The sequence below is a fragment of the Hipposideros armiger genome, unplaced genomic scaffold, assembly GCF_001890085.2.
Source record: "Hipposideros armiger isolate ML-2016 unplaced genomic scaffold, ASM189008v1 scaffold_39, whole genome shotgun sequence".
Taxonomy (NCBI): domain Eukaryota; kingdom Metazoa; phylum Chordata; class Mammalia; order Chiroptera; family Hipposideridae; genus Hipposideros; species Hipposideros armiger.
This window is the reverse complement of record NW_017731389.1, coordinates 1,192,063-1,205,226: the sequence shown is the minus strand read 5'-3', so window position 1 is coordinate 1,205,226 and position 13,164 is coordinate 1,192,063. Positions and strand designations below refer to the sequence as shown.

The 13,164-nt window shown below is 33.4% G+C and overlaps 1 protein-coding gene across 5 annotated transcripts in view; it reads right to left on the bottom strand.

Moving 5' to 3' along the window:
• The window catches only part of JMJD1C (jumonji domain containing 1C), a 291,791-nt gene that overhangs the window by 46,243 nt on the left and 232,384 nt on the right, over nucleotides 1-13,164 (bottom strand). For 4 of the 5 annotated variants that reach the window (XM_019638379.1, XM_019638382.1, XM_019638377.1 and 1 more), the window contains exon 4: nucleotides 801-906. In XM_019638379.1, the coding sequence (XP_019493924.1) occupies nucleotides 801-807 (7 nt within the window). In that variant the 5' untranslated portion in view covers nucleotides 808-906. Of the gene's footprint in view, nucleotides 1-800; nucleotides 907-1,482; nucleotides 1,636-13,164 lie in introns of those variants that run through there. The other variant, XM_019638381.1, reaches the window with a different exon arrangement.

Below are 13,164 nucleotides of genomic sequence, written 5' to 3'. Positions count from 1 at the left end.
TTTAGCCTAAGAATTTAATAAGCATATGATTTGCTGCTATAAATACCCATAACAAAGCAAAAGAGCCACAACTTTGGGATTCTCTCTATTAATGCTTAAACGGCATGAAGTTGAGGGTTGAGATAAATACGGGAATTTAAAAAAATTCCTTTTTATAAACATTCAACAGAACAGCATATTCATGCCATATCATCCAGTTTTAATTCAAGTTCACAAAAAGCTTAATTATATTTACATAATGATTTTATTGACAGAAAAAGCAATCACTAAGAATTATAAAACCTCACTGGTTTGAAAGTCAATGTTATAGTCAAACTTGTAACTTACTAAAAAGAAAGGGAAAAAAAACCCCAAGTCTAGTATACTAGTATTGTGGTTATGGCTCAAGAAGGCAAACTGAAATAGGCCACTTTTATCAGATACCAACAGCATTCTTCAAAGGAAATCAATTGTGGCTTTAGGCAATCCTCTACTGCAAACAATGCTTCCTTTCCCAGGAAGGACACACCTAAAGCAGTCTGTAAATATGGAAATTTTCCTAGCAACAAAACATCTGGGTGCTTACAATTTCATGCCAGGCGGTTCACTCAAATTAGTTAATAAGCTGATTAAAAGTTATGAACTTTCTATTGAAATTATTATGATTATTGCTATTATTTCCCCTGGTCTGTATATAACTCAAAATATTAGACTGGGCTTTCTATTTACATTGCACATAATTGAACAACAAAAACCAAACATGAGAAATTGCCCAGTTCCAAAAAATAACCCATAATAATGCATAACTTAAAAATAGTTACCTTGCATAAAAATCTCCCGAACCTTTTGTTCCTTTACCCAGACTTTCACTTCTTCCTGAAGTTGTGGGTTGTCCCTGAGAACTGGGTTTATACTGTCTGTGTCCTCCTAGAATTACAGGTTGAAACAAAGGCCTATGTTATACTGTCATAACATTAATATTACTGATGTTCCCTCCTATATGTTCTAAGGACTGAAGAAAATTACTTATCTAAATATATGCAAAAACACAAATTCAGAAGTTATAGTTCATTAGCAATTACATAACGGAGCACAAGAAATCAATCCAGGGTAAAATTTGATCCTTGATAAATGTCCTAAAGGCAAAATTTAAAATTTACTCATGTGTTTTCTAACTTCAAGTATGGCCACATAAAAGTTACCATTTTAAAGGGTTTCACTGTTAGAAGCAATATACAAGCCAAATAGCATCAGGTCATTTAAGGCTGGTAGCAAAAGAAATCAAGTTGAATATTGTAGTGACGATACAAATATGCATAGATGAGTTACTCTGTTCCCAAAATGCCTAAAATGTTAGTTTTAAATGACAAAAGTCATTATTCCACTACTTTGATTTAAATGTCATTAGTTCTGTTCTACTCCAACTCATCTGACCAGTAACTTCACTGCTAAAAGTTTAATTTTTTCAAGCCAGTGTCAAAGCTTCCAGGCAATTAAAATTACATTATTGATGGTATTATCCTCGTAACAAGGTGGATCTAGACACAGAAACAAGTGGCTTTCTCCTTGGAGATGTGAATCACACAGTCAAATGTTTCCCACAATCTGTTGGTCCCCCGCTGGACTCTTAGACATTCTGTTCTCTCTCTCTCTCTCTCTCTCTCAAAGCACCTCTGCTGCTCCTGCATTTGAGATCAGCGGCAGGAGCCCTAGAGTAGAGCTGGGAAGAACAACAAAGCAGCACTGTCAATTGGAGGCCCTTTTAAAAGTGGACTGGCAGATCATAAAAACCAGTGAATAGAAAGGAGCTAAATGAAGAAAATTATATCTGGTGAATAAAAATAATTTTGCAGTTTGGAAAATCCAACAGTGGCTGAAGAGCACAAAGAAGGACCCCTAATCAAGCTCCAAAACTAATCTTAAATAAAGCTTCTCCTTCTCATCTCATCACTGCTTTCAGGACTACTCTGTATTTTTAGAATATTGTGGTAGATACTCTGATATTTCAACTACTGAACACTAACTCAAGGTTAAATGAAGGACTTTAAAGTTAACTATGTTCCTTGGAAAAGATGCAGACAGAAATGCTACTTTAGAGCAGATGAAAATACTATAGTGAAAAAGTGTCATACAAAAAGGTAAAATCTGTCATTAAAAAGAATGCCCATGACATGTCTTCCGTTTTGTAAAGAAACTTTCTAGCAATCCCTTTTCTGCACCCCATCTCCCTTTAATAATATATTGCACACTTAGTTAACCTCATCATTTTAGGAATAGAAAATACCATGGAAAGTTCATACTCTAGTCCTATTATTGATGCACACCAGGTGACAGTCTAGTTCTAAGACAGACAAAACACAGGAAAATAAATCTCAATGTCCCAAGGATAACCATTACCATTTCCAGACAGCTACCAAGTTCTCTTAAAATCTTTAACTTCCATATACAGATCCAAGTTTAACTCCTTGGAGTCAAACACAAGCCTAATTGCTTTCTTACCTGATAGTCCTTCAAACATTTGAATTGTGGTTTTATTTTTCTGCAGACCTGAATCTTTTCTGGTCTAAACACCCACCTTTATTACAATTTGCTCTTCTTACTGTTATTCTAGACATTTGACTCACAAAAAGATGGGTCTTCATCTAAACAAACCCACACAATAACATGGGTGTTACTGTTGACTTATACGAAGTTGACTATGGTGGTCTATTGCTCCCAAGCCTTTATATATTTGGCGGGTGGGGGGAGTGAGGTGTAAACTGCTATTAAAGCAGCACTGCCAATACATACTTTGTAGAAAGGTACAGGTATGATCTATAAAACCAGTTCCCTATATTGAAATTTTACAGCTTAAAACTATTAGAAAATTTATTTGTTCAACATTTATTTATATTATTTATTCAACAGGTTAAAATAATGAGCTGTATTTCCAAGATCACTAAAGCATAACCATTATCTTCTCAACAATGACCCATTTATTTTATAGTAGAAAAAGCATACCATTAAAAACAGTCTATTTACTGAAATGACAGCTTATATAAGTTCAAATTTCTGTGTATCAATTTCCTTATCTATAAAGCACTTACTAATATCTACCTCTTTCCATCTTGATGTTTTCATAATAAGATTTTTAAAAATTACCAAAATTAGTTTTCTTAAAACATCCAATTCTGAATTAGCATGGTATTGGATGACATGAATTACTAAATTAAAACCATGAAAATTATCCCAACACACTGTGTGACAGTCAAATTGTTGCTGAAGTCCTCCTTTATATATAGTGCTCTGAAAGTTACAGGTGTTTCTGTTAAGTTGTAGTCATTCCCATTGTGAGCTTTCAAAGAGGCTCAGGAAAGAATAAATGATTAGATCTTGTAAGAATTGCTAACAAGTAGCCAAATGAAGGGTTGTTTTTTTCCTATTTACTGATCTGATGAAAGTGTTAAAAATCAGGTACAAAGTTACAAGGCGGACTCACAGAGATGAGAAACTAAGGATCTGTAATTTAAAAATTGCTATAAATATTCACTAACTTTCAGAATGCAACTGATTCTAATACAGAACTTCAACTGTGCCTCGAGTCTGAGATTAAAAAACAATAACTGCATAGTACTTAACTTTTCAGCAACTGTAGTTACCGTATTTCCCCATGTATAAGACACACCTTTTCACGAAAAATTTGGGGTCTAAAAACTGGATGCGTCTTATATAGTGGTTGTATGAGCGCAAAAAGAAGCGCGAAAAAAGAGGAAAATGCAAGTAAAAATCCCCACTACAACCACTGTATAAGACGCACCCAGCTTTTACACCCCAAATTTTTCGAAAAAGTGTGCGTCTTATACATGGGGAAATACGGTACTTACACAAATAACTTTTATATTGAATATCTAAAATAATATGTATTAATATCACCCAACAAATCACCCAGATAACAAAGAAACAGCATTCTCTATGAACATCCTCTCATCCATACACTGTACCTAATATATTACACTGCTAGTTATAATCTCCAGCAAAAGCAGGTTGTAAAATTGTGACTAATGGGAAAAAATCAGTTCACCAAGATCTCCTTTACTGGATACTTCTATAGGAAACATGGAAAAGTTCTAAACAATGCCTTGAATGAAATTCTGGGCCATACTGTTCACTTAGTTCTAGTTGAACATTAGTGGGGCACTTTAATATAAATAATAACAAAGACAATAGGTAACATGATTGTGTATTTGCTAAGGCAGAACCATGCTGAGTGCTTCCCCCACGTTATCCATTTTTGTAACAAAATTGTGAGGCCGAAATTATTATACGTTTTACATGTTACACCCAGAAAGGGTTCGTAATTATAGTCAGGATGTGATGGAGAGACTATTTGAATCTAGTTCTGTGACTCTAGAGCTCAGGCTCTTTTTTCACTTACTCTCTCTCTTGAACTAGTTCACCCAAAAAGAATACACTGCCACTGTATTTCAAAATTTGATCAATTTCTTCACATTACATGTAAGAGGTGAAAAGTAGCTATCTTTAAAAAAAAGTAACTATCTTATGAAGTCAGAATGGGTCAAAAGCAAAGACTCAAACAACATCAGGAGGAAGTTATCTTTCTGTAATCTCACATTGGTTAGCAACAGTTTAACACTCATCATGCAATCTTATTATCAGAAAGCATAAAAGAGAAGATAATTGCTTTGGCAAAGGAACTTATTCGAGACCTCCAAATTCCCAAATGCTATACATTTCTAGATAAACACTGCCCCAAATTACTACTTGAGATGATCAAATTACACATTTTGTTTTTCATGTGTACAGAAGAATATGATGGAATCTAAAGGAAAAAAAGCATTCTTCAAAACATAAAAGATAAAATCAGGTTGGAATCTGCCCTTTCACAGTGGGTCTACTGTACTAACCTAATTTTAACCAATTCTCTACTTCATCCCCATTCATAGGAAAAAAATAATTACAACAGCAGTTTTTAAAAGAGCACAGCACTAAAATATTCAGATATGCCTCACTAGGTTTAATAATAGCAATATTATGACAGTGTTCAAAACATATGCAACACATTTCCTAAGATAATAAGGGAGTGATTTTGTCTTACCATAACAAAATTCTCCTTACTCGTTCAACAAGTATTTTATTTATGTCACACATACTATGGATTTAACTACTGACAAAAGAGCCAATAGAGGCATAAGTTAGGTAATAATATACTAGTTGTTAGTTTCTATCTAGGTGATTGAGCTAATTGGCTTAAAAATTATAAGAGATCTGCTCTCAAGTCCTACTTGATGTCTAAAATAACCCTTTCATTTTAGGATAGAAGACTATCACAAAACTGGAATAGATTCTCTTCTCCCTTTGGACAATTTCTGAAAAAGAATGACCTAATACCTGCTTTCAAACTGATACTGATGGATTACTAATGGAATGATTTCTTTCCCCCTGCAATCAAGTTCTTGACCTTTGTGATGACATCTTAAATCCCACTATATAAATTCCCCTATGAAAGCCATAGTTGATTATATTTTATAAGTTATTAAAAAAAACTATCTGTATCTTGAATGTCAGGTTAGATAATAGAACATGCTTTGCTACTGTATATCATTTTGCCACAGTAATAACTTATGTTCATGCTTCATCAAAACTACAAATGATTGCTTTTCCTTAGATCCGTGGAGCTGCTGGCTAACAGTTAAAAACATGAATGTTAAAGTCCACCAAGGTCAAGAGTGATACCAATTGCTATCATACCAATTTTTGTATTAATTATAAAAGAATCCACTTCATTAATAAGGATTTACTGGGACAGAAAACCGACTAAGTTTCAAAGATACTACAGAGGTCTTTCAAAAAGCACAACTGTCTAAATTATCTTCAGTTTAATCAAATGCAGCTACCACTGAGGGCTTCCATATATTTTCATGATTTAAAGCAAGGGTTGGCAACATCCTATAAATAAATAAGTTAGGCTTTGTGGGTCATACCATCTGTCACAACTACTCAACTGGTATTGTAGCACCAAAAGCAGTCAAACAATACATAAATCAACAAACGTGGCTGTGTTCTAATAAACTTTACTTATTGGCATTATATGACATTTGAATTTCACAGGATGTTCAGGTGTCATTTCATATGATTCTTCTTTTGAGTTTTTTGCAACTGTTTAAAAATTGAAAGGCCTTATAAAAAAACAGGAGGCAGGATGGATTTGGCCTGTGGTTGTAGTTTGCCTACTACCCATGATTTAAAATAGGAACAAATAAACTACAGGTATGAAGCAAGATTAAAAACTCTAATTAATGCAATGCAATTTTGGCAAATTACTGCAAATTCTATTTCCATAAATGGCTGAATTATATATATTTATGAACATAGGAAAATAAATCAATTACCAAATCCATTTTATTTAATAATTAAAGAAAAAGTATTTTAAGATAAATCTTTTTTTTAAGGCTTTCACAAGTAAATGAGTTTCCCCAATACATTCCTGTACCGTGTTTAGCCTTCCAAATATAATAACGTACTTGATTGTAGCATGAAAAAATTACCCACTTTGAAAGATAAGATTTACTCCTTTAATGTCAATGAAAAGTATATTTATTTTGTCCTTTTCATAAAATGAGAACTGTAAATACAATTGGAGCATTGAGTTAATATTCACAGTAGTGGTTTATAGGATTATATACAAATGAGGTATATACATTTACAAACTCTCCGGTTAGAAGTTGAGATTGAAAACTGAGTATTTTCTCCTTAGGTAATTTAACTATCTCTGTATGAGGAGATAAAAATCAATGATCTCATTTCTACTGTCTCCTAAGGAACGCAGATATTAAAAACAAATAAACAAAAGTGTTGAGGAAGATCGAAACAGACAAATACAGAGTGACTGTATGACCCTCCGAAAAAGAAAACAATTAGTGCTGAAGGACAAGAAAATGTTAACACTACATCCTGTCACAAAATTGTCTCCAAATACTACTGGGGGAAATATCAATAGTTTTCAAATTATTTTACCTGATATTTTCTGCTACATAAAATTAATGCTTTGCTATTTCTAAAATGTTTTAAACATAATTCTGAATCTATATTGTCAATTTTAGTGGCTTGAGTCTTCTTAACACATTATATGATAAAACCCAGAATTTTTCAAACTTATATCACTGCTAAAATTTTAAGTTTTTGGCAGAACTTTATATTATTATTTATTTAGAAACTACTGGATTCTCTGTCTATAAACTAAACATCAGTACTTTAGTGTCAAAAGTGTTGGTGGGGGCAGCCGAGTGGCTCAGTTGGTTAAGAGCTTGCTCAAGAGCAACAGGGTTGCCGGTTCGATTCCCACATGGGCCAGTGAGCTGCGCCGGAGCTGAGTTGCTGCTGAGCTGCCAACAGGTGGCAGGATGGCTCAGCAGGTGAGAACACATGCTCCTAACAAAGTGGCCTGTTCAAGATGGTGGGCTTGCCCACCAGGAACTAAAGACTGAACACAGCACCTTGAGCTGAGCTGCCACCCGGGTGGCTCAGGGAATAGAGTGTGTACTCTTAACAACAAGGCTGCTGGTTCGACTCCTGCATGGGATGGTAGCTACACCCACCGCAACTAATTGTACACAGCACCTTGAACTGAGCGGCGTGACTAGACTTGGAGCTGAGCTTGCTGCGCCCTCCACAACTAAGATTAAAGGACAACTTGGCTGTTCCCCTTTCCCAATTCCCTAACATTGTTCCCCTCCTCCAACTGCCCATTTAAAAAAAGTGTTGGAGATATTATGTATCTGATTATGTACACTGAAAAACAAAAAAAACTATGCAAAACTCTATAATGTACATGAATCAAAATTAAGCAGGTATATAGAATTCACTCATCACAATCCTTAATTTGTGCGATTTTTTTTTTTGGAGAACTGACTTCAATGTCAATTAAGGCTCACTTCGTAAAAAGCAAGCATTAAAAGCAATGACTTGTTACAAATAGCCTGAGTAGCCTTCGGAAGTTCTGAAACACTATCAAAGGCATTGATTGACTGGTTGTAGAAATCAGGGAGCAAACCTAAATGAAGACAGTGGGGCCTATGCTATGGATTACAGCCGATAAAACACGGAGATAGACTATTTTTACTTATATATTAAACTTATACAGTTATTTATCTTGAGGACTTACTTTCATACTGTTTATTCTACAGTCTTTTTTGTCAGTCTTAACAATCATTGTCACTATGTTACTATAAAATAAGTTATCGACCTTCTAGAATATCCCGTCTGACATTGCCCTGATTAAAATAACCTACCAATCTTTCTGAATTGTTTTATTTACCATATCTCATTGCTCCTAGTTTCAGAAAAGCAATTCTTTGATGTACATGAATGTTAAAAAAAGTAATAAAACAACTACACTTGGCCCTTCACAACAACATAATTTACCTTTACCTACAAAAAAAGTTGGAAAATGATATTAGTTAATAATTCATTTCAGAGAATCATTACAGCTAAAACCCTGCATCTTGATCCCAGAGTACTGAGGATGAGAATTCCATTATCCTCAAAAATCGCCTGCAGCTTATTGTCCTGGTAAGCCATCGGCCATTATATAACCATCCTAATATTTAAGGAATCTCGCCTTGAAACTTCTATTTGGTATATACTTGCCATTATTTATATCTAATAACTAAAACGGAAATGATTATAATAATTTAAGAGAAATATATACATACACACATACACCCACACCCACCCACTCCCCGGAGGTGACACAAAATGTATTTAAGTGGACACTTTGGTCACTGTTGCTCAAGCAGTAGTTTGCCATAATCAGAAGAAGTGCCTGGATGCTGATGGTAACCACTCTGGCACCTCTTGTGATTGCAGAAGTCAAACGTGACTTGTATTCATCTTTTGTTATTGGTATATATTGAGTATTACAATTTTAATACAGGTTTTTTTCATTTCTTAAAATGTGTAAACATTTTTTTGGCACCCTCTATATAAAAATAATGAGAAATTATGAAAGCAGTGAAAACTTCCTAAATTTTAAAAAAGCCTCAAGATTTTAATTTCATGTATACGTAGTTACAGTTCTGTGCTTCTTTGGGCTCCTGACTTTCCATATTTGTACAAACTGAAATAGAAGGTACAACCACATTCCTGTATTTTCATTATACATTCATTCATCACTGAATGAATTTCAAAGTTCATTTTTTAACTAAAAAAATATTTCCTTTGTTCAAATATTTGGCAATCTCTAATTCTTGACAACTTAAATGTTACTGTAAATGTCATTTAAAGTGAGAAAGGCTCTAACTACAATGTCTACTTCCATTGAATATTTTAAATTATTCTCTCTACTAGCTAATTCTGATCCATTCTGATTTGGAAAAGTAACTTTGGCCTGAAGGCTTTCACCAAAGGTTATCAATATAAAAGAAAAAATAAAACCAAAACTATATATTTAAAGCAATCCCAACTCAGTAAATGTCACCATAGTTTGTTAATTCTTTATAGCTAAAAATGCGTCCAGTTAATATTATAAACTAAAATATGCTAAATGGAGCATTATTATTTTTTCAAATTCTTCACAGCATATTATAATAGCTTCTATTATTTGTCAAATGTATTTTCCCTAGGTATAAGAGTATAATCATGTTCACTCAGACAAAAATACTGCCTGTAACATTACTACTGATAAAAATAAACAAAATAAAACCAAATTTTAGACTTTATTTCATGTCTAGCAAAAGGACAAATCTCAAATCACAACAAACATAAGAGGCAAACAAAATCTAACGATAAATAAGAGTAACTTAATATAATTTTCTATCATTACTGTTCTGAGTATATATCCTGAGTATATATCCAAAGAAAATCCACTTACTTAGGTAACTGATACAGCTTTAAATATACTGTATCTTGGCTCAAAAGATCACAAATTCAACCACAATAACATTCCTTTTCTTTACTATTTTTCCAACTAGAAAGAGTAATAGATACATTTTCAAGAGTGATTGGTTTCCTAAATTTTTCTAAAGATCAAAAAGCCTTATTTGCAGAGTTCATAAGTATTTACTGTGAAACAGACACTGAGCTAAACATTTTATATTTACTATGGCCTAATTTCTCAAAATAACCTTGTGATGCAAGTAATTGTTATCCCCATTTTGTAGAAGACAAATTGACATTAGATTTGTCCAGGATTACAGAGATCATATATAGTAGTGTACGGATATGAACAAAAGCAGAAGTCTGACTTGAATTTCACACGTTTAAATACCATAATATACTAATACTTCCCTTAATATCTTCTTGCCTTTGCATATCACTATTCAGTCTGATCTGTAATGAATTTCCCATCCATCTGTGAATGTCTAACTCATTGTTTAAGGCTTATGCCAATTTTAAATACTTATACGTTTTGTTGCAGTAATGCTACAAAACTTTTTTCTAAGGAAATACAAAAGGCAGGCAAAAATTAACATACAAATATTTACCACAGTTCTTATAATTTAGAAAAAAAAAATCAAACACGTAAATGCCAGCCACTAGGGAGTAGAAAATGGTACTTCCATCTTGGGAATTATTATAATGCATTAACATAAATTTTTAGTTATGTTAAAATCATGCAAAAAAAGCTGATGTAAAGCTAAGCTCAAAAAACAAAATAAGTGAGAGATCAACACTTTTTATGTAAAGCGTTGGAGAGTAAATATTTTAGGGCTTTGCTGGCAATATTCTACTACTCATCTCTGTCTTATTAGCATTAAAAGGGGGCAAATGATAAACAAGAGTATGGACATATTCTCATTAAAACTTTATTTATGGACATTAGATTTAAATTTCATACTTTTAACATGGCATGAAATATTATTCTTTTGGTATTTTTCCCAACAGCTTAGAAATGTACCATTCTAAGCTTGGAAGCAGTAAAAAATACCAAGCAATGGGTCGATGGGCTATTGTTTACTGACAACAGATTTAAATAATCATTAAGTATAGAAAGAAAATAATTCCACACACACACAAAAGTCTGGAAGGAAATTTGTCAAATTTTAACGGTAGTTGTCTCTTGGTAGTAGAGTTTTCAGTAAGTATTATGCTTCTCCTTTTAATTTTTCTGTATTTTTTATAAAGAGTTTATGTTAATAAAATAAGAAAAAATAATTTAAAAAATTTTTAAAAAGACAAATTCTTAACTAAATCTTTTCTAAAAGATGAACTTTGGATAATTATTTGCTATATACATCCACTGTGCTCTTTCAGTCTTGAAGTTACTTCTATCTTCATATCACATTGTATGACAATTTTGTCTTTTTTCTTGACTTCACCAAGCCTCTTAAGTGCTTAATTTTTTATTTACCTTTTTATTACAATTGCCTAGAATTAATTAACTAGGTTATCAATAAGTCATTAAATTTTATTGGCTGAATCAGGTGATTTCAAAGGTATTCTTCAAAAGAACTGGGCCGGCCGAGTGGCTCAGCTGGTTAAGAGCTCGCTTGGGAGCGCCAGCTCTGAGCAGCAGGGCTGCGGTTCAGATCCGAGATTGAGAGCCAGCGACGCTTGCCCTCTACAGCTAAGATGATGAACAACAGCTCGACCTGGAGCTGGGCTGCTGTGGGCTGCCGTGAGCTACGTGAGCGGCAGGCAGCCAGTGAGCTGCTGGGAGCGACCAACCAATGACCGGCGACCGATTGCCTCACCCGGGAAGAGCACAATGATCATACCAACATGGGCCAGAGAAGTGATGTCCTCCACAACTAGACTAAAGACTAAAAACAGCAATTTGTCTACCTGTCTGTTCCGCTTCCTCGATTCCCCAACGCCGTTCCCTTCCCCCCAATTCCCCCAATAAAATCTTTAAAAAAAAAAAACCCCAAAAAACAAAAGTACTTTCTTCAAAAAACAAAAATAAAATTAGATAGTTCCAAACCAGGCAAAATAGTGTAACTGTCACCATATAATAGTCTCATATGTAACATCATAAGGAGTACCACCCAAATAGCTATAAGGGCTAATGGCAAAAAGGTATGTTACAAAAAAATATGAGAAAAAAAACTCTGTAAAGAAGAAGTTCTATCTCACCACTATTAAGAACCACCAATTTAAATTTAAAATGCTTTCCAGTTTTTTGGTTGATCAGATTGGGAAACTTAAAAAATTTATGACACCAGTGTTGGGAAGGCAAAAATTAAGGCATACTCGAAAAGCAGTTTCACACATCCTATTCTGAAAAAACGGGTGTCTCTGTAACTCAAATTAGCTCACAGGACTTGGAAAAAATAAGTGAATGATGTCAGTATAACACAGGAGTAATGTTTCATATGCCATTTTCTTTTTTACTGCCTAGTATGAGTTGTTGAATGCTAAACATACAAATAAAGCTGAACACAGTAGTAGACACAATACCCATACATTCTACTTTGTTCTTAAAGGTAATTGCATGCTGACGTAGAACTTCATATTGATTAGCCTGCCCCAATCTCCTTTTATTTTGCTTCTGACTCCCTAATTCAGCAATCTCAATTCTTCCAAACACTCTTAATATCAAATAACCCTCGCCTTTTTCTTAAATGTAAAAAGTACTATATTCATCTAACTACTTATTAGAAATGTTTTTTAAAAGTTTACTAGTATTTTTATAGGACTATTATTGTTTATGTTAGTACTCTTGATAAAAATTTGCATATGCTTTGAACAACCGAGTTACTCCAACACTATTTTCCTCAAAATCCTTGTCCTTGTAGTGTGAGATTTTGTATAACATGGTTTTACATGTGTAGCTATGTATATATCTTAAATACATATTCTTCTGCCCAACAATTAACTTTCAAGGAATCTAAGGAAATAAATGAATAACAAAACAAAATAATGTATGTACAAGAAGGGTCTCTATATGTTTTAAAATGGAAAAACGTTTTTGTAGTTGCTCATATACCCATCAATAAGAAACAATAGAGCCAGTAAAAATGATTACGTAGATACGTTTACTGACATGGGAAAATGCTGATGACACAGGGAGAGAAAAACATTACAGAATAGAGTGATGCATTTCATATTAATACTAATTTCCTTTGTTATAAAGTTCCATTTGAAGAAACTAAGTTTCAATAACAAATACAATATAAGTAAGTACAATGAGTATGTATATATATATATATATATATATATATATATATATATATATATATATATATA